At 30.6% G+C, this 21,390-nt stretch overlaps 1 protein-coding gene across 3 annotated transcripts in view; it reads left to right on the top strand.

Annotated features, from left to right (window-relative positions):
* The first annotated feature begins 3,034 nt into the window (after positions 1–3,034).
* The window catches only part of LOC114324565 (MAGUK p55 subfamily member 7), a 109,402-nt gene continuing 91,046 nt past the window's right edge, over positions 3,035–21,390 (top strand). Inside the window, exons 1-2 of one of the 3 annotated variants that reach the window (XM_028272429.2) lie at positions 3,035–3,208; positions 3,498–3,546. In XM_028272429.2, coding sequence (XP_028128230.1) covers positions 3,513–3,546 — 34 coding nt within the window. In that variant the 5' untranslated portion in view covers positions 3,035–3,208; positions 3,498–3,512. Of the gene's footprint in view, positions 3,209–3,250; positions 3,547–21,390 lie in introns of those variants that run through there. The other 2 variants (XM_028272430.2, XM_050657179.1) reach the window with 2 other exon arrangements.

Here is a 21,390-nt window from a genome sequence, read left to right as displayed (position 1 = left end):
CAGTCTGTTTACCTCCGGATAACTAGTTATCAGGAAGTTTATCCGATAGATTAGCATTTAATCTGCTAGATAAACTTCCTAATAACTACTTATCCCGCTTATCCGAAGGTGAAAAGACCGGGCCTAAGTGATATAAAATCAACTTTAATTCAAGAGCCTCTATCGGGAAACTGATTAGCATTGATTAATCTTTATTCATACCATAGGGTCCACCTTATTTAATAAAAACAGTACATCATAATCATCATCATCAACCCGTACGCGTGCACTGCTGGACATAGGTCTCCCTCAGCTCTTTCGATCTGTCTCTATTTTGTGCGGCTTGCATCCATTGTCGGCCGATCTGGTCTGTGGGCGTCCTCTGCTCCGTAGTGCCTCTTCTCGTGGCCTCCACTCGACAATACGTTTTGTCCATACGTTGTCTGACAATCTGCCGACGTGACCTGCCCAATTCCACTTTAGCGGCGCGATTTTTTCGACAGCGTCTGTTGTTTTTGTTCTACGGCATATTTTTTAGTTTGGGATTCGGTCTCTCAGGGAGACACCCTACATCTGGTGCTCTATAGCCTTCCGAGCTATGAGAATCTTGTTAACTGCCTTTTTTGTGAGTGTTAATGTTTCGGCTTCCTAAGTGAGTACAGGCAACATATAATAGCATGAAAATATCTTCTTATTCACAGTCTACCCCATGCCGATGTGTGCTTTTGTCTTGGGGGCGGTTCCCACCCCTTCTCAGGGGTGGAAAATTTTTTGGTTAAACAACTATGGAAGTTGCTAGAGAACCTAATTCTATGAAAAAACTGTTCTATAATTTTTTTTCGAAAACTCAATACTTTTTGAGTTATTCGTGGTTGAAAATTGGCCATTTTCATTGAAATCTAACACCTTTTCAAACGGTTTTTTGCGAATATCTTAAAAACAATGCATCTAACTAAAAAAATTATAAAAAACATTTTTATAGCTCATAAAAAATCAATAAGATATGTTCCTTCTTCAATCTTCTAGTTATAACACAAAAAGAGATATGGTAGGTAAAAAGAGTTTGTTTTTTTGGTTCATGCTAAAATCAGTGTATTCAACTTGAAATAACAGAGAAACGGTCGATTTTAGGTGTATAATGCTACCAATACCTTTTATTGTGCTTGAAAAGTCCTTTCAAATATGCAATATTAAATGTCGATTACATTCAAACTAAGCGAGATATGCTGCACAAAATTGATGACTATCAAATTTTAAGAAAAAAATTGAGAAGTATATAATTTAACTCCTCATCCACAAGAATTTAAATGCATTGTTTTCCTTCTACAATACATTTTACTACAGTGTTATTTTTATGTTCAAAAAGTTGAGCGGGCTTAAAATGAATGGTTTTTGAAAAAAATAAGATCAAATTATAGAGCGCATATTTAAATTGTCTTAAAAATCTTCCTTTTTCTCCATGTAACTTAAAAATGATAAGGGGTACTGTTATAAAAAATAAAATCAAAATGTTTATCTAGAAGAAACCTACATTTTGTATGGTATCTTTTTTTGCATCTCTTATCATTTTCGAGTTACATGGAGAAATACTAAGATTTTTAAGAACATTTAAAAATGCGCTCAATAATTTGATCTTATTTTTTTCAAAAACCATTCATTTTAAACCCGCCCAACTTTTTGAACATAAAGAGAACACTATAGTAAAATGTATTGTAGAAGGAAAACGATGCATTTAAATTCTTGTGGATGAGGGGTTAAATATACTTCTCATTGTGTTCTTAAAATACGTTATTCTTCAAATTTTTTACAGTTTATCTCGCATAGTTTGAATGTAATCGACATTTAATATTGCTTAATTTATAGGTCTTTTCAAGCACAACAAAAGTTATTGGTAGCATTAAGGCCGCGTCTCACCATCAAATAATTTGATCAAACAGTTTGAGCAAACTCCGGAAGTACGCCAAAGTGACGTCACAATTGCAGTTTTTTTTGAAATTCTAAAAATCTGCGCTCTCACTATCAGTCTAGTTTGATCAAATTTTTTGAATTGAGTCTAACTTGTTTGTACTTTATTTAAAATTAAAATTTTTCATTATTATCCACAATGAACACTCAGGATGTGACGTCACTAACTGTCACTTTCAGTTGGCTCACACCAGTTTGATCAAATTATTTGACGGTGGGACGCGGCCTTTATACACCTAAAATCGACCGTTTCTCTGTTATTTCAAGTTAAATACACTGATTTGAGCATGCACCAAGAAAACAAGTTTTTTTCACTTACCATATCTCTTTTTGTGTTATAACTAGAAGATTCATAAAGGAAAGAATCTCTTTGTTATTTTATAAGCTACAAAAATGCTTTATTAGTTTTTTTAGTTAGGTGCCTAGTTTTTAAGGTATTCGCAAAAAATCGTTTGAAAAGGTGTTATGTTTCAATGAAAATGGCCAATTTTCAACCAGGAATAACTCAAAAAGTATTGAATTTTCGAAAAACAATTATAGAACAGTTTTTGCTTAGTATTAGATTCTCTAGCAACTTCCATAGTTATTTGAGCAAAAAATTTTCCACACCCGAGACGGGGTGGGAACCGCCCCCCAAGACAAAAACACACATCGGCATAGGGTAGACTTTGTTTCTTCGGCTATTCCCTACTTACTGTCAAAATATCACGTAAATCGATATAGTAGGATGGAATTCGGAGCTACATACCCTCATGGACTGCCCTATAATGACCAATAAGATATTTAATAAAATACTTACACGATACGATCCCATAAGAAAATGGCTTCAGAGGTCAATACGTGTGCATATTTCTGTAATTATTACATTAAACATTAAAATATTAATGTTTGTTGCAGTAATGCATGATGTACATTTTATCCTGCATCTAATCGTTGTATAGTTATTGTTATTATAATTAAAAATGAATAAGAATGATAGGATACTGCTTAATATTAATACAATCTTCAAATAATGGTCAAAGGTATTTCGGTTTATGTTGAAATGAAATAACCTTTTTGTCATATGTCATTGAATTGTCACATTACCTATGACGTCAATGTCAATAGACAATACTGTTAATGGGAAATTGTCGATATAAATGCTCAGAATGTATAAATGAATAAAAAATTAATAATAAATTAACTGTATGTATCGCTATTAAACATTTCAATAAGTATAATTATAAGTAAGTTATGGTACAACCACAATTAACTGTGTGTACAGGTGAGTTAACTAAAGACAAGTTGGATGTCTACACTGCAGCTGCAGATTAATAAAATTAATCAGACTTATAACCGTAACTGATAATGTAGGGTTTCAAATTTTGCTGAATAAGAGTATAAATTGATTTGTTGATATTACCTATTTTACTATGAGCACAAGCTGTAGTTAGTTGTTTTGAATTTGATGAATTTGCTGGAAATAAGTCAGTGAGTGCAATAACCCTAGTGTTGTCTATTATTAGATCTAAATATAATATAATTCTATAAACTAACCCAGTTTGTGATTCTAGAGTGACTACAGGGTGATGGCCAATGGTACAAAGGAGAAATGGGACCCAGGTGAGCCAGGAGTGTTGATATTTAGTTTTATTTTTGTTTAACTTAACACTTTAATAGAAGTATGTTATACTTATTTGATGGAATTTTGCATGGAATGATGAATTTACAAGGCAAATGTACAATTTCTTATAAATACATTTCCCCATACTTGGGTTCATCTTTCACCTATTGAGGCATTGGGCACATTAGTAAAATGGGGCCCCTGACCTATAATAAAGCACTATTTTGTCAGAATAAAAAAGAACATAGCTAGATGCAAATTTTTAGCTTTATTTTTATTTTGATTGAAGATGAGGCTAGATTTGAGTTAAGCAAAACCGTTAATCACATCTTTAATATCTACCTATGCTTTCGAGCATATCACATTCACCATCAATATTATCAGCAAACTGTTTAATTTCTCTTGAAGCATTTTACTTCTTAATTCATTTTTTATTTGTTTTAATTTGGAGAAGAAGAGTTTCCCACTGCAGTTTGTTACCATCGTGTTTAAAAAGATTCTCAATGCTATTTCTACATTAGGAAAGAAGACTTCAATTTTGTCCTTTTTTAAAAGATGATACATTTCCAGAATACTATCAGTTCCTTTATTTTTACGTTTAATTTTCAAGTACAGTAGAACCCCGATTATCCGTACTCCACAGGACGGGACATGGCACAGATAATCCGAACATATATTTCTTATATAATACATATATACACACATACATGTGCGTACATATCGATAGCAATAGTGCCCTGAGTATCACTGCTATCGATATTGCATTATACGTTTCCCTCATGGCGTATAGTAGAGTTTCCGTCAAGTGATTTACTGTGATCCTATTTCGACAAAACCCCAAAATGGAATTTTAGTAATGGAAAATCATAGCACAGATAATCCACAGCCTGGATAATCCGTGCACGGATAATGGGGGTTTTACTGTATTCTGTTAAATTCAGATATTTTCAATTTCCTAACTCTTTTTCGTTTACATAAGAGATTTCAGCAAATTCTTTGCAACTTTGTCTCAACTCTTCAGAATTCAGAGTTTTCAAGCGAAAAATAATCCAAAGCGTTGACTAGTTAACTTAATTGCTGTTTTAGATGAACGCCTAGGGTGTCAATGATGGGGATAAAGGTTTCAACTCTCAATCTGTCTTTTCCATTCAGTTGGACTGATGTTGTAGAGTCATCAAAAAAGTCTGGTGTGAGCTGCTACATCTGGTTCTTTGAGATCAGGTATTTTTTCAGGTATTTTTTTTGCGGACGATTCAATGTAATGAAATATCCCTCTCCAGCTCTATATAACTGCATACTAGTATCTAAAATATATGAAGAGTACACTGCAAAAAAGGGGGAATGTCAATCAAGTACAATTGTGAGAAAACTGGTTTAAAAGGTTTAAAGCAACATATTTTAATAAACTGTTACTTTTTGCCACTTCTCATATCTATATATTTTTTTGATTGTTAGAATGCTTTTAAAAGATATAATTTTTATTATATCTTTAATTATATAATATCATTTTTATTTATTTTTGACATTATTTATTTCTTGGCTAGCCTTTTTGAAGTAATGTAAAAGAAAAAACTGGTGTTAATGCAGTCATCATCATCACCATTTAACCCGGATATATCCACTGCTGGATATAGGTCTCCCTCAGTCTTTTCTATATATTCCAGTTTGTGCTGTGCATCCAATTTTTGTCAATCCATTTTATTATCTGACCATCTTGTTGGCGGGTGACCTCTACTCCGATATGCTTCTTGTCTTGGTCTCAAGTGTATTATTCGCTATGTCCTACTGTTATCCGACATTCTAGGTATGTGCCCCGCCCAGTTCCACTTAAGGGTCATAATTCTTTCTATGGCATCTCCGTCTTATTTCCTTTTCCAGTTCTTCGTCTTATTTCCTTGTTCGTAATCTGATCCCTACAAGAAATACCTAACATCGAGCGTTCCATGGCTCTTTGTGTAACACAAATTTTATTTCTTATTTTCTTGGTTAATGTTAAAGTTTCTTCACCATGTAAGTACTGGCATCACGCGCTGATTAAAGACTTTTCTTTTGAGATACAAGGTCCTTAAGTCGGAACTGTCTATGTCCTTAAGAACTCAAGTCCTTAAGATAATGCAGTATTTATTCGTCAATAACAAGGTACTAGTTTAAAACTATATAACTTTAACTAGTTAAACTATGCACTATGCACATAAGTAGAATAAAATATTCTACTGCAACCGCTAACAGCAAATGGCATCTAATGATATATGACAGTGGTTCCTAACCTTTTAAGTCTGCCGACCCACTTTCTGATGTTTTTTCATATTCGCGACCCATCCCTCACCCATGATGATATATATTGTATGGTATTCAGCTACTGTACGAGCCACACCTCAACCCACCTGAAATCCGCTCACGATCCACTAGTGGGTCGCGACCCACTGGTTGTGAAACGCTGATATATGACATTCCCCCTTTCTGCTTGGCTCGTTGTGACTATTACCGTTTTTGCTTGGTACCATAAATTATTTAAATGCTTCTTTGTAGGTCACTGTCACCTTTTCAGCCTTGAACGATAGTTGACATTAATTTGCTATATTCAGAGTAACTGTTACCAACCTTAACCCGAAAAATGAAAAAAAAAAACTCACATTCCCCCTTTTTGCAGTGTACTCTTCATATATTTTTTTATATTTCACGTATATATATTTTTTCATGCTTAGATATCTGATTCTGTTATCATTTGGTAATGAATTACACACTGGACCCCAGTTGATCAATGGCCCAGTGTGCCCAGTGGAGAAGAAGGGCTTGCCCATGCTAGAAAAACTTTTTCCTAATGAGGTTAAAAGTATATTTTCTTCAAAAAGTGTTTGATGCTTATTTACTGACTGTAAGTAATGAGTAAAGTAACTTACTGATGAATACAGTTTAGTAGTTACTGTTTATTTACCTAAGTACTACCACGTACTACTATATCAGGAATTGATTGTTCTATATTTTAACTAAAGTTAAGGATATTTTTCTTCTAAACGAAATTAAACCAGACGCTTTTTGATACATTTCAGCAGATTTGATATAATCTTGTAAAATCAATATAGTTTCTACAAAGGTACCAATTTGCATTCTTCTTCTTCCCATGCCATATCAGAATTATCCAACTTTGATGACGATTACTGTTCTGAAGGCTCCTCAATCTGCAACAAGGAATAATTGTCCCGCGTTTGATATCTGAGTCCATTCACAAATGTTTTTAATGAAGAAACTTGTATTCTTCCTACACTTCTACGGCCTTCTATTTTGCCGAATGGGTTCATTCACAGCCGATCATGTGTCAGTCTGTGATATGGTAAATTCAGTGAGGTGCCGTTCAACAAAATGGCTCCTAGTCAAGTTCAATTCTCTTCGATAGACAGCCAATGTGTTAAGGATCAGTTGTAGTATTCTGTATTTATTTCCCCTCACTATATGTTCCAGATAAGACATTTTCCAGTATTTAGCAATTCTCTATCTTTTTTTAATCCTCCTTAATACTTTCTCTTTAGTTTTTCTTCAGTATCTGTTGATGATTCCATATTTCCAATGCTTCAATTCTATTCATACTTGATACTTTTAGTGTCCACACTTCTGCATCATACAAAAGTATGAACCAAAAATATAATACTTTTCACCATTCTTTGGCTTAGTTCTAAACCGAGATAATTATTGCAAAGAAATGTCTTTATTTTCATAAAAATAGTTTTAAATAGTCATTGCTATTCTCTGTTTTATTTCTATGTCTGGAACTAGTTGGTCCGTTATGATAGTTCCCAAATGTGTAATTTTGTGAACTTTTTCCACTTGGATTCCATTAAATTGAAGCTCTCCATCTGGATGTGAGTTATGACTAAAGACTAAATGCCCATTTCCTCTCCTACATCATGAATATGATCAAGCAGAATTTGGAGATGTTCAATATTTTCTGACAGAAGTACTGTGTCATCCATTGTATTTAAGTACATTAAATAGTTACCCATTGATTTTTATGGTAGCCATGTGGCTACCTCTCAAGTGCTTTTTTAAATAGCTGGTCCGAGTAAACATTGAACAATGTTAGGGACAAAGTGCAACCTTGTCTGACTCCTTGTTGTATGGAGATTTTGTCGATGTAGTTATCTTGAATTTATACGATAGCAGTGTGATTCCAGCACATATTTTTAATTACATGAATATCTTTGTCATCTATTCCTATATTTTTTAGCATCTGCATTAATTTTACATGCTGTACTTTATTGAATTCCTTTTAAATGTCCATGAAGCATGCAAATACACAAAGAGTGCGTCCCTAGTTCAAATAGCATTTCTTATTGTATTATCGTCCATATTTGATCCATTTTACATGATTAATAGTAGCATGAGTTATCATAAAGACAACAGTGCTTCTAACAATAGTCGTTTTATTAAGAAGTAATAAAGATATAGTTCAAACCAAACCCGTCTTTCAGTGCGACATTAATTTTGACGTCATATAGGATTTTAAGAATGTCACATATCATTGCATGACATTTTATTTAAATCTGACAATGGAAATCCTAAGTCTTGACGTCACAAAATTGGAAGGAGCTTATATTTGACTCCAAACAATTTTGTTTATAAGGTTAAACACTCATAAGGAATTTTTAATTTTTTGCTTACGTGGTTTGTGTGACAAAATAAGACTTTTCATTTAGGTATTTAGTTAAAGAAACGTGTCAATTAAGAGATTTTTATTCGTTTTTGCCCAGGTGAGTTAATTTAATGCAATGATTAGAACGTAAACAGTTTTGAGGTTATGTTTATTTTCAACTACTAAGGAATAAAAACCACCTGAGCGAAAACGAATAAAAATCTCTTAATTAACACGTTTCTTTAACGAAATACCTAAATGAAGTCTTATTTTGCCACACCAAGCACATAAATGAAAAATTCCTTATGACCATTTAACGTTACAAACAAAATTGTTTGGAGTCAATATAAGCTCCTCCCAATTTTGTGACATTTGTGACGTCAGACTTAGGCTGTCCATTGTCAGAATATTTATATTGAAGTATGCAAGCCAATAAAAAGAGAAAGAAGAATATATTTATATATGATTATATACATACTATATGCCTGAATTTTAATTTAAAATATTTTAATGAAAAAATAAATAAATAGGTATACAATAAAATGTTCACTATAAAATGTTGAAAGATAGGTACTAACCTAGAATGACAATTATAATTTTACCTCTTACATTGCGAAACTGTGACGTTGTGAAAGTATGCAACTACCCATCAACAAATACAACATAATTTTATGAGTTCTATGCATAATAATCACGGACATACGTTTTTTTCTGCCCTTACAATATAATGCATTAAAAAGAGAATTCAATGAGCTATGACGCACTGAAAGAAGGGTTTGATATGAACTAGTTATAGAAAAGTTAATGCTGCTCCTAAGGAATATGTTTTTGAAACATAATGCTACTGACGCTACTGTACTGAACGTTTAAAGCTGCATACACATATGTGCATATACCTAATATGCTTCCTTTGGGGACTCCTCCTTTGATTTCTTTTAGATCTGTATACAAATCTTATTGCTTCATTCTGAAATATCAGTCGGTGTCGGTATCCGTCATATCTATCGGACAAGAATTTTGATATTTTTTATTTTTAGTTTAACCCTTCATGCCATACTTTGTCAAAGGATTTAGCTATATTGTAAAACATACTTTCTTTCTTTCTAATGATTTTTCAAAGGTAATTCTGTGTACTTGATCAATCGTAGAATGTTTACTTATTAAGCCAAATTGGTGGTTTGGAATCACTGATTTTCTTTTATTATTGCTTTCATTTTTTTAAGCAAGAGTTTCTCAAAAAACTTCCGACATTACTGGCAAAATAGTCCAATTACTGGCAAAATAGTCCAAGTAATGAAGCTTAAAATAGGACAAAACCTCGCAATTTTTACAGAATGGATCGATTTGCTTGAAAATTTGAGAATAAGTAGTGGATAGTACCAGTATCAAAATCTATGATGCCGAAAGGCGCTTTTACCATGGGGGTGGTTGCCACCCCATCCCGGGGGTGGAAATTTTTTATTATATTTTGACCGCAAAAGTTGGTAAAAACGTTCATTCTAAGGAAAAAACATACACATTTTTTTGATAAAATTAACGGTTTTCGATTTATTGGCTATCGAAAGTGTTAGTTTTATATCGAAAAAAACAATGTTTTTAATCAGTTTTCTGCTAATAACTCCAAAAGTTTTCGTTTTATCAAAACAACTTCACTTAACAAAAATGTAGCTTTTGAAAAAATAAACAAAACCGTTTTTATTAATTTTCTGTAAAACCAATAGTAATCGAGATCTACTTTATTTATGGTAGCTCTTTTTCGTCAATTGCTAAATATTGTAGTTTCAAAGTCAAAAGACGGGGAAACTATGCATTTTTCGAAGATAACTTGTTCAAACTAATTTAAAGTATTTAGAAATACCTATCTCCAGAAATAAAAAAAAGTCTCTAGCTCAAAAATTAAGTGATTTATAATGAAAAGAATGTCAGTCCCTATTTTTTTCAGCGAAAAAGTTATCGGAAGCAACCTCCTAATTACCACGCTAATTAAAATTAGTCATTGACTTTATTTGGTCTTCTTTACTTATGTATTATTAATAGGTTTTAGAAGTTTGACCGGCTTAGAATAATTAGTTAAAAAAATGGAGTTAAAAGCGAATAACGAATTTTTGTAGTTTGGAAAAAAATGGCCTTTTCTTCAGAATAGAAAGATTAGCATCAGAGATACGAAAAAATGTTTAAATATGAAATTATAGCTTATTTAATTCCCAAGAAACTGGTTTGCATAAATTTTTTCTACGGCAAAAATTGAGTGAGGTATTGACAATTAAAACTTGTAATAACATGCAAAAACCACCTTTACCAACCCTTTCAATGTCACCTCTTTTTGCGACTGAGGATTTTAAAAATATTTAATAGTAATAGGTAGATATTATACATCTAGTAAAAATTATACATCTTGTAAAAACCTACAAAATTCTTTTTTACCAATCTAAGATAAAAAATAAAGTTACGGTTAAAAAATCAATATATTTTTTTGAAAAAAAAAAGGAGACATCCAATTGGAAGCAGAATAATGCAAGTTAGCGGTGTTTTTAGTCATTGGCCTTATTCATTCTTCTTTATTTATGTATTATTAATAGATTCTAGAAGTTTGACTGGCTTAGAATGATTAGTTTTTAAAAACTGGAGTTACAAGCAAATAACGAATTTTTGTAGTTTGGTAAAAAATGCCATTTTCTTCAGAATAGAAAGATTAGCATCAGAGATAAGAAAAAATGTTTAAATACGAAATTGTAGGTTATTTAATTCCCAAGAACTTGGTTTGAAAAAATTTTTTCTACGGCCTTGCTAAAAGAGCCACTTTTACGCACGCATTTCGTTTCCGAAAGTTGCACTTTCCCGCACGGCGTGCGTGAAAGTAAATTTTCCCGCACGGCGTGCGGGAAAGTAAAATACCTTGTAATATGGCGTTATAATATATTATAATACCGGGTGTCCACTTATATTTTCCCCCATTTTAACTGCCTATAACTTCTAAACGGTTCAAGATAGAAATATACGGTTTTCGCTGAAATGTTTTATTTTAGTAAAAGTTTTGTCTGAATGGATTGAATTTTTTATGTCGCTTTCAAGTACAAAATAAAAAATGGCGGATTTTTGAAAAAAACTTTGTTGACTTTTTTTTAATGGAACACCCAGTATATTTTTTTGTAAATTGAAAGAAAGGTCATTCACCTATCCAGCGATATAAAGTTTTTCAAAATCGGTTGTCAAATCACTGAGTAATTAATTTTTAAAATGAGGGGTGCAACGTGGATATCACATACCTAAATAACATAACTGAGCAAAATGATATTATGTTATGTGATTTCCACATTGCATCTCTCATTTTAAAAATTAATTGCTCAGTTATTTGGCAACCGATTTTAAAAATTTTTATATCGCTGGATAGGTAAATGACCGTTTTTTCAAAACACAAAAAATATACTGGGTGTTTTAATAAAAAAAGTCAACAACGTTTTTTTTTCAAAAATCCGCCATTTTTTATTTAAAAGCGATATAAAAAATGGTCATTTACCCAAAAACTTGAAAAAACGGTCATTTATCTATCCAGCGATATAACATTTTTTAAAATCGGTTGTCAAATGACTGAGCAATTAATTTTTAAAATGAGAGATGCATTGTGGAAATCACATAACTTGCTTAGTTATGTTATTTAGGTATGTGATATCCACGTTGCATCTCTCATTTTAAAAATTAATTACTCAGTGATTTGAAAACCGATTTTGAAAAACTTTATATTATATCACTAAATAGGTGAATGACCTTTCTTTCAATTTACAAAAGAATATACTGGGTGTTCCATTAAAAAAAAGTCAACAAAGTTTTTTTCAAAAATCCGCCATTTTTTATTTCGTATTTGAAAGCGATATAAAAAATTCCATCCATTCAGACAAAACTTTTACTAAAATAAAACATTTCAGTGAAAACCGCATATTTCTATCTTGAGCCGTTTAGAAGTTATATGCAGTTAAAATGGGGGAAAATATAAGTGGACACCCGGTACATACAGAGAGAGTCTGTAAAGTGGAATAAATTCAATATCTCAAATACTAATTGTTTTTTTTGGAAAATGCTCAGACCCGTCGATTAGTATTTCAAATTGTCCTTTTTGACATTCAATAAAAATGTATACAGGGTGTCCCAATTTAGAGATATGACGTCATCGTCGATTTTCTTAAATGGCAACACTGTCATTTTGATAGCTAATTTGATAGGGTTTGTAAAGTTATACATAACTGCAAAATATCAAATTTTTATTCTCTACCATTTACAAGATAATAGAAAATAACAAAGTTATATCTGTAATTTGGAATATATTCAATAATTAAGATACTAACTGTTTTTTTGAAAAATGCTCAGACCCGTCGATTAGTATATCAAATTGTCATTTTTGACATATAATAATAATGTATACAGGGTGTCCCAATTTAGAGATATGACGTCATCGTTGATTTTCTTAAATGGCAACACTATCATTTTGATAGCTATTTTGATAGCGTGTGTAAAGTTATACACATCTGAAAAATTTCAAAATTTTATTCCCTACCATTTACAAGATAATAAAAAATAACAAAGTTATGAAGAACAAGAAGTAATCAAATAATAATTGAATTTATTTATTTCAATTAAGCAAATGCTCATAACGTTGCCCATTGACAATTTGACAATAATTGAGGGCAACATTATGAGTTTTTGCTTAATTTATTGAAATAATTAAATTCAATTATTAGTTGATTACTTCTTTTTCATAACTTTGGTATTTTTTATTATCATCTAAATGGTAGAGAATACAAATTTGAAATTTTGCAGTTGTGTATAACTTTACACACCCTATCAAAATAGCTATCAAAATGACAGTGTTGCCATTTAAGAAAATCAACGATGACGTCATATCTCTAAATTGGGACACCCTGTATACATTATTATTATATGTCAAAAAGGACAATTTGATATACTAATCGACGGGTCTGAGCATTTTTCAAAAAAAACAGTTAGTATTTTAATTATTGAATATATTCCAAATTACAGATATAACTTTGTTATTTTCTATTATCTTGTAAATGGTAGAGAATAAAAATTTGATATTTTCCAGTTATGTATAACTTTACAAACCCTATCAAATTAGCTATCAAAATGACAGTGTTGCCATTTAAGAAAATCGACGATGACGTCATATCTCTAAATTGGGATACCCTGTATACATTATTATTGAATGTCAAAAAGGACAATTTGAAATACTAATCGACGGGTCTGAGCATTTTCCAAAAAAACAATTAGTATTTGAGATATTGAATTTATTCCACTTTACAGACTCTCTCTGTATACATAATAATAATACATATATTATAATACAAATTTATCTTATTGTGTTCATGTTTTAATGAAATTAGCGCGATAATTCGATGAAATAAAATTATTTTGACATAATATTTAAAAGTCAGATCAGTAGAAAATTATAATGGTTTTGAATCGTCGTCCTGGAAATCAATATCGTCATCGTGGAAACCCATTATATTGAAAGTTTGGTTTTGACTACCTTGTCAAAGAATTAATTTGTGTATTTTCACTTCTAAATAAAAATTGATATAACTCTATTTTTTGTGGCTTTTTTCCAAACGTACGGCCCTAGAAAAAATATTGTTCCTAACTCATGCGGAAAGTGTCTTCCCCGCACTCGACTGCTTGCCCGAACTCCGCTATTGCGTCGTTCGGGTCAACGGCAGTCTCGTGCGTGAAAGTATCACTTTCCGCACTAGTTAGGAAAATAACTATTCTACTGCCAAAATTGAGTGAATCGTAAACGAGTATATCGAAAAACATTGATTTTTTAGATATATGTAAAACTAACACTTTCGATGGCGAATAAATCGAAAACTATTAATTTTATCAAAAAAAATTATACAACATTTTTAGCTTATAATGAATGTTTTAATCAACTTTTGTGGTCAAAATATAATACAAAATTTCCACCCCTGAGATGGGGTGGCAACCACCCCCATGGTAAAAGCGCCTTTCGGCATCATATAGATTTTGATCCATGGACTATCCACTACTTATTCTCAAATTTTCAAGCAAATCGATCCATTCTGTAAAAATTGCTAGGTGAAAAGCTTCGGTTCCTGTACTAAAAGTAATATTGGCATATATGAGGAAACTTCATTTGTTAATTTCCCAGGAATGACTAGGAGTGCTTTGCCATGCTGTTTTTTTGTATATTTTGACAACTCTACTTCACTTCTAATAGTTCAGGATTTTTAATGGTACTGATAATTCAATTCTATCATCAAAGATTGATATAAAACTTTCTTAGTTATTTTAGTGCGGCAGATTCGTGCAAATATTATAAGAATTGCACATTTAACGATACAAGCATATAATTTGATCCACATATACTGCACATATAAAGGTTCAAATTAAGATATGAGGCCATCTCAGATTTTGCCTTTCACAAAAATGGCGGTCATTCAAAATGGGCGACTATATATATGTGACTAATAGCACGATATCTTTTGAATGAAAAGTCCGATTTCAACCAAATTTGGTATTACATAGGTTCTTTTTGCGATTTATAAGATCGATGTCGTAAACTGGAAGAATCGGTTTACCAGAAGTTGTGTTTTTCCTGGTTATTTATGTAAATAATTTCTTTTCATTTTCGCCCTGTATATATTAATTTTTCAAAATGGTAGTACCACCATTGAAAAGAGCATAATAATATGTTTTAGAAAATATTTTGAACTTTTTAGTTATGTTAATTACCATTTAATAAATGCATAACTTATCTTCACATGTTTGGCAGATCCGTGCAAATATCATAAGAATTATGGTGAATTTAATGGTAGAAGCATATAATTTGGACCACATGTAGGTACTATACATCAAAAGTTCAAATTTAGACATGAGGCCATCTCAGATTTTGCCTTTTACAAAAATGGCGACCAGTCAAAATGGCGGCTATACATATGTGACTAATAGCACGATACCTGTTGAACGAGAAGTCCGATTTTAGCCAAATTTGGCATCAAGGTTCTTTTTTTTGATGAATAAGATGGGGTCTTGAACTGGAAGAATCGGTTTACTACAAGTTGTGTTTTTACTGTTCGGTATAAATATGTTTTTTTTTTTCAATTCTTTCACCCTGTATATGTTAATTTTTCAAAACGGTCATATCGCCATTGAAAACAGTGTAAAAATATTTTTTAGGAAAGATTTTGAACTTTTTAGTTATGTTAATTACCATTTAATAAATGCATAAGGTATCTTCACATGTACCTATGTGCGGCAGATTCTTTTTGAATGCCCGCTATTTTTGTAAAAGACAAAATCTGAGATGGCCTCATATCTAACTTTGAATGTTTGTATGTGTAGTGTGTGTTGTCCAAATTTTATGTGCTTTTAACATTAAATGCACAATAATTCTTATATTATTTGCACGAATCTGCCACACATAGGTTCATAGGTACATGTGAAGATACGTTATGCATTAATTAATTGGTAATTAACATAACTAAAGAGTTCAATATACTTTATAAAAAATATATTTACGCTCTTTTAAACGCCCGTATTAACTTTTTGAAAAATTAGTAGATACAGGGTGAAAGAATTGGTAAAAAAACAACATGTTTTTACATAAAAATTAGGAAAACACACAACTTCTGGTAAATCGATTCTTCCGGTTCAAGACTTTGGATTTACACATCAAAAAAAGAAACTATATACCAAATTTGGTTGAAATCGGACTTTTCCTGCAAAAGTTATCGTGCTATTAGTCACATATGTATAGTCGCCATTTTGAATGCCCACCATTTTTGTAAAAGGTAAAATCTGAGATGGCCTTATATCTATCTTCGAACGTTGATATGTGTAGTATGTGTGGTCCAAATTATATGCTTCTACCATTAAATGCACAATAATTCTTATAATATTTGCACGAATCTGCCACACATAGGTAACATGTAAAGATAAGTTATGCATTTATTAAATGGTAATTAACATAACTAAAAAGTTCCAAATATTTTCTACAAAATGTTTTTACGCTCTTTTCAATTGCGGTATTACCTTTTTGAAAAATTAATATATACAGAGGGAACAAATTGAAGAAAACAACATAATTTTTAAATAAACAACCAGTAAAAACACAACTTCTGGTAAACCGATTCTTCTGGTTCACCACATACATTTTGTAAATCAAAAAAGAAACTTATATACCAAATTTTGTTAAAATCGGACTTTTCGTTTTAAAAGTTATGGTACTTTTAAACACATAATATGTGTTTAAGTGGCGGTAAACATATTATGTTTACCGCCACTTTGAATGCCCGCCATTTTTGTAAAAGGCAAAATCTGAGATGGCCTCATATCTAAATTTAAACCTTTATATGTGTAGTATATGTGGTCCAAATTATATGGTTGTATCATTAAATGTGCAATTGTTTCACATATCGGCGGCACTATTTGTTATTATTGGATTACACTCCTATCTAATGATCATGTCACTTACAATTAAGTTTTATGGGTGAATGATCTGAATTTATGTCCCAACCATCTTTAATATCTATATAATTGGATGAAATATTTTTAATAACATAGAAATCCATTAAGTGCGGCATTTTGTTTCGATGTATTGGCTAATAAGTTGGTTTATCCGTTGATATTGCCTCACATTTCTCTTCTTATGGTTTTCAGTAACTTTTTTCCTTTAGTTCTCGATCTTTTTTCTTAGGCATTTTAATTTTATAGGATTAGTCGTTGTCTTAGGCCTTTTAATATTGTTAACCACAATTTTAGTTTATTAAAATATGTTTATTTTGTCGTTCTGATTTCCAAAGTACAAATCGAAACATCAAAATAAACTTACTTTAAACTGAAATTGATTTGTTGATTGGTTGATTCCCAATGAAAATAGTAAATACTATATTATTGTCTAATTTGTCTACTAATTAGTGTTATCAGAGTTACAACATATTATATTAAAAGGATATTTATTTATAAACATAAATATGTAAATTTAATCCTTCTATTAAAGTGTAGTTTTTTTATGTAAATTTTCTTTTAGTTTAGTAATAAATAGTTTTTAGTTTTTATGTTGTTTTTTTTTAATTTTTACCCACACTTTATTGAAATGCCATAATTTTGGAAGCGTGTTTGCTAGTATATTTTTCATATTTTCCTCGTTCATGTAGTATGTATGTTTTAATGTTTATATAAAAAGTAAGAAAGAAAAAGCTCCCTGGATCGGGTTTATCTGTTAAGAATGAGAAAAAAGTGAGATACTAACCCACTATTTTAATAGAAAACTTTTTGTACATATTCTCATCAGTTCTATTCTACATGAGTCATAGAGATGTAATAAGTATGTAAGAACAATTAGTCCAGAGAAATAAGATTTTTCTCGTGACACATCCCCCTCCAGGCCGAAACCAAATTTTTTGAGTAGTATGGACATCTCTATTAATAACCTTTATGTTTCCTGCAGCCGATTTTGATGACATACATAGTTATAAACAAATGAAGATCAAAAAACGGTAAATTTTCGATTTTTTCCTCTATAACCAAAAAGTTTAGCATTTTAAACAAATTTGAGAGTAAGAAACTCATAAATCGTCTAAAAAATTTCAATGTGGCGTTCGCTGAATATGTCTATCCTTATTGGTTGCTTAGAAAATTGCAAAATAAATCATAAATTTTGAGTTTTTTTTAAATATTCATAACTTATGTAAAAATTAACTTAGAACCTTCTTATTACACGAATTGCCGAGACCTCTGGTTCTTAAATTATATTTTAAATTTGAAAGCCATTGGCCAAATAGTTTAAAAGTTATTTAACTTGTTTATCCCAAATTGATTTATTTTGCAACACTATAAGTCAGAAAATTATGAGGTTACAGTAAGACTTCTGACAGTTTATGGAAGAACATTTATACTATTGACTTAATTAAAAAAAATGACAAAAAGTAATTTTAAACAGTGTAAAATGATTTTGCAAAAACACGTCGATTTTTTGCTTACTTATAAACAATCAAGTATATTCAAATGGGAAATAAGCCACAATTTTACCTAAAAATGATTTTATTAACGTTATATTATATTTTATTAACTTATAAACAATTAGAATAACTGTTTAACCGTTACCCGTAGAAAAATAATTTTTTCATATTTGGAAAGAATGAATTTTTATACACATTTAGAAAGAAAAACAATTATCCTAGGACAATTAGGGATGAAGTTAGCCCCCCTTTTTTTTAATGTTTTTACAAAATAATTTTACGGTATTTAGAATTATTTTTTGTCATTTTTTTTTATTAAATAATTAGTATAAATCTTCTTCTTTCATAAACTATCCAAAGTATTAGTGTAACTTGATCATTTTCTGACTTATAGCGTTGCAAAAAAAATTAATTTGGGATAAACAAATTAAATACCTTTTAAACTATTTTACCGATTGTTTTCAAATTTAGGATATGATTTAAGCACCAGAAGTCTCAGCATTCTGTGCAATATGAACGTTATAAGTTAATTTTTACATAAGTTATGAATATTTATAAAAACTCAAAATTTATGATTTATTTTGCAATTTTCGAAGCAACCAATAAGGATAGACATATTCAGCGAACGCCACATTGAAGTTTTTTATGCGATTTATGAGTTTCTTACTCTCAAATTTGTTTAAAATACTTAACTTTTTGGTTATAGACGAAAAAAGCGAAAATTTACCGTTTTTTGATCTTCATGTGTTTATAACTATGTATATGTATATCATCAAAATCGCCTGCAGAAAACATATAGGTTAATAATATAGATGTCCATACTACTCAAAAAATTTGGTTTGGGCCTGGAGGGGGTTGTGTCACCAACAGGATATTTTTTTCCTTATTTCTCTGAACTAAATGTTCACATTTTGGGTAGATACGCTATTAGTCACAACTTACAGTCTCATACAGATTGATTTTTTTTTACTTATAAAAATATAATGTAAAATTAAAGTTCATAAAACATCAGAAAGGGATAAAACAAAATTCCTATATTCTAAGCTTATTGGCCTAAAAAGGATCACTAAACTAAAAAATATTAACAAAACAAGGAAAACAGAGTGATAAAAGCCAAATTTTGCGTAGAAAATATTTACAAAAGGATAGTTGCTCAAAGGTACAATCAAAAGCAAAATCAAGTTTAAAAAAATGTTAACATATTCTTTATTTAAAAAATAAATTCTTTGAAAACTTGTAATCTGTACTTCAATCTAACAAAGGATTTCATCTTATGACTTGTACGTTTGTCCCATCTTTCCCTGTGCTATTTTTTTTTTCATTTCTCTTAATGTCATTTCAATTACTGATAGTGTAATTTCGTGTATATCTTTGCGAGTCATATTTGCGTAATATAGTACATTCTTTCACGGTTTTTGCTGTAAATTTTAAAGAACCGCTTGGATTGACATGAAATTTGGCATACGCATAGCTAACATGTCAAAGAAGAAAAGTGATATGGTGCCGATGTGTGCTTTTTCCCCAGGGGTGAGTTTCACCCCATCTCGGGGGTGAAAAAATATATGTCCAAGATATGTCCCGAAATGGATAAACTGACTAATTTTAAGCAACTTTTGTTCTATAGAGTTTTTTCACCAAATCAATACTTTTCGAGATATTTGCAAGTGAATATGTTCATTTTTCAACAAAATAACCACGTTTTTAGACGGTTTTTCGCAAATAACTCAAAACAGGCATTTTCTAAAAAAATATTATTACCAAAACTATAGCCTATAAAAAAGTGAAAAAAACGGTGTATATATTAGGTCTCTATACCTAGCAAAAGCAGAGTTATAGCTAATGAAAAATAGGTTCATATTCGAAAAATTCCAAATAGAATAATTCAATGTGAAATATCCAAATAATGAAGCATTCTTGGGGAAAACACATTACAACTTAAAGTGTTTAAAAAGTCTTTATTTCTGTTTGTATAAAAAAAATTCTAGCATCAAATGTAACCAAGTTACGCCCAAAATAAAGTTGGTCCCTTTTGTTTTGGCAAAAAAAAATCGGGAAGATCACCCCCCAATTAGTAACTTAAATGAAATTAATCGTTACCGCTTCACAAGTTACTTTACTTATGTTGTGTTTATATGATCTGTAAGTTTCATCGATTTAAAGTGCTCATTTTTGAAAAAATTTAGTTTTAAAATAAAATTTTTAAAAATTTTAATTTTGAAAAAAATGTTATTTTTTTCAAAATAACTTAAAAATTGTTAGAGATACCAAAAATCATAAAACAATAAAAAAAGTCGGCTTTACTTTTCTGAATATTTTGTATTTTTTTGTTTTTCTGTAAGACAAAAATTGGTTAAGATTCGGTGTTTCTAAATTTGCATACACTCGTGATAAGTGACTCGTTCAAGCTCTTTTAACTATAGCTCTTTCAAAAATAAGGACTTTGCACCGATGAAACTTACAGATCATATGATAAATACATACGTGAGTGAAAAACTTGTGAAGTGGGAACAATTAAGTTCATTTGAAATGCTAATTAGGGGGTGATTTTCCCGATTTCTTACCAAAAAAAGGGACCAACTTAATTTTGAGCGTAACTTGTTTACTTTTGATGCTTAAATTTTTTTTTAAAAACAAAAATAAGCATTTTTTAAACACTTTAAACTTTAAAATTTTAACTTTAAAAAAGTTAAAATGAGTTTTGCCCAAAAAAAGTGCTTTGTTTTTTGGTTATGGCACGTAAAATATTCGATTTGGAATTTGAAGAAATGAACCTATTTTTCATTAGCTATAACTCTGTTTCTACTAGTTATAGTGACCTAATATATACACCATGTTTTTCACTTTTTTACGTGCTATATTTTTGATAAGAATTTTTTTCGACTAAATACTTACTTTTTAAGTTATTTGCAAAAAACCGTTTGAAAACGTGGTTATTTTGTAAAAAAAATTAACATATTCACTCGCAAATAACTCGAAAAGTATTAACTTGGTGAAAAAACTTTATAGAACAAAAGTTGCTTAGAATTTGTCATTTTATCCATTTCCGGACTTATTTGGAACATATATTTTTCACCCCCAAAAGGGGGTGAAACTCACCCCTAGGGTAAAATCACACATCGGCACAATATCACTTTTTTTCTTTGACTTGTTAGCTATGTGTATGTCAAATTTCATGTCAATCTAAGCGGTTCTTTAAAATATAGAGGTTTTGCAATATTTTACCTTTA

This window comes from Diabrotica virgifera, chromosome 7, assembly GCF_917563875.1.
Source record: "Diabrotica virgifera virgifera chromosome 7, PGI_DIABVI_V3a".
Taxonomy (NCBI): Eukaryota; Metazoa; Arthropoda; class Insecta; order Coleoptera; family Chrysomelidae; genus Diabrotica; species Diabrotica virgifera.
Note: the sequence above shows the minus strand (reverse complement) of the source record. Positions and strands in the feature narration are given on the sequence as shown.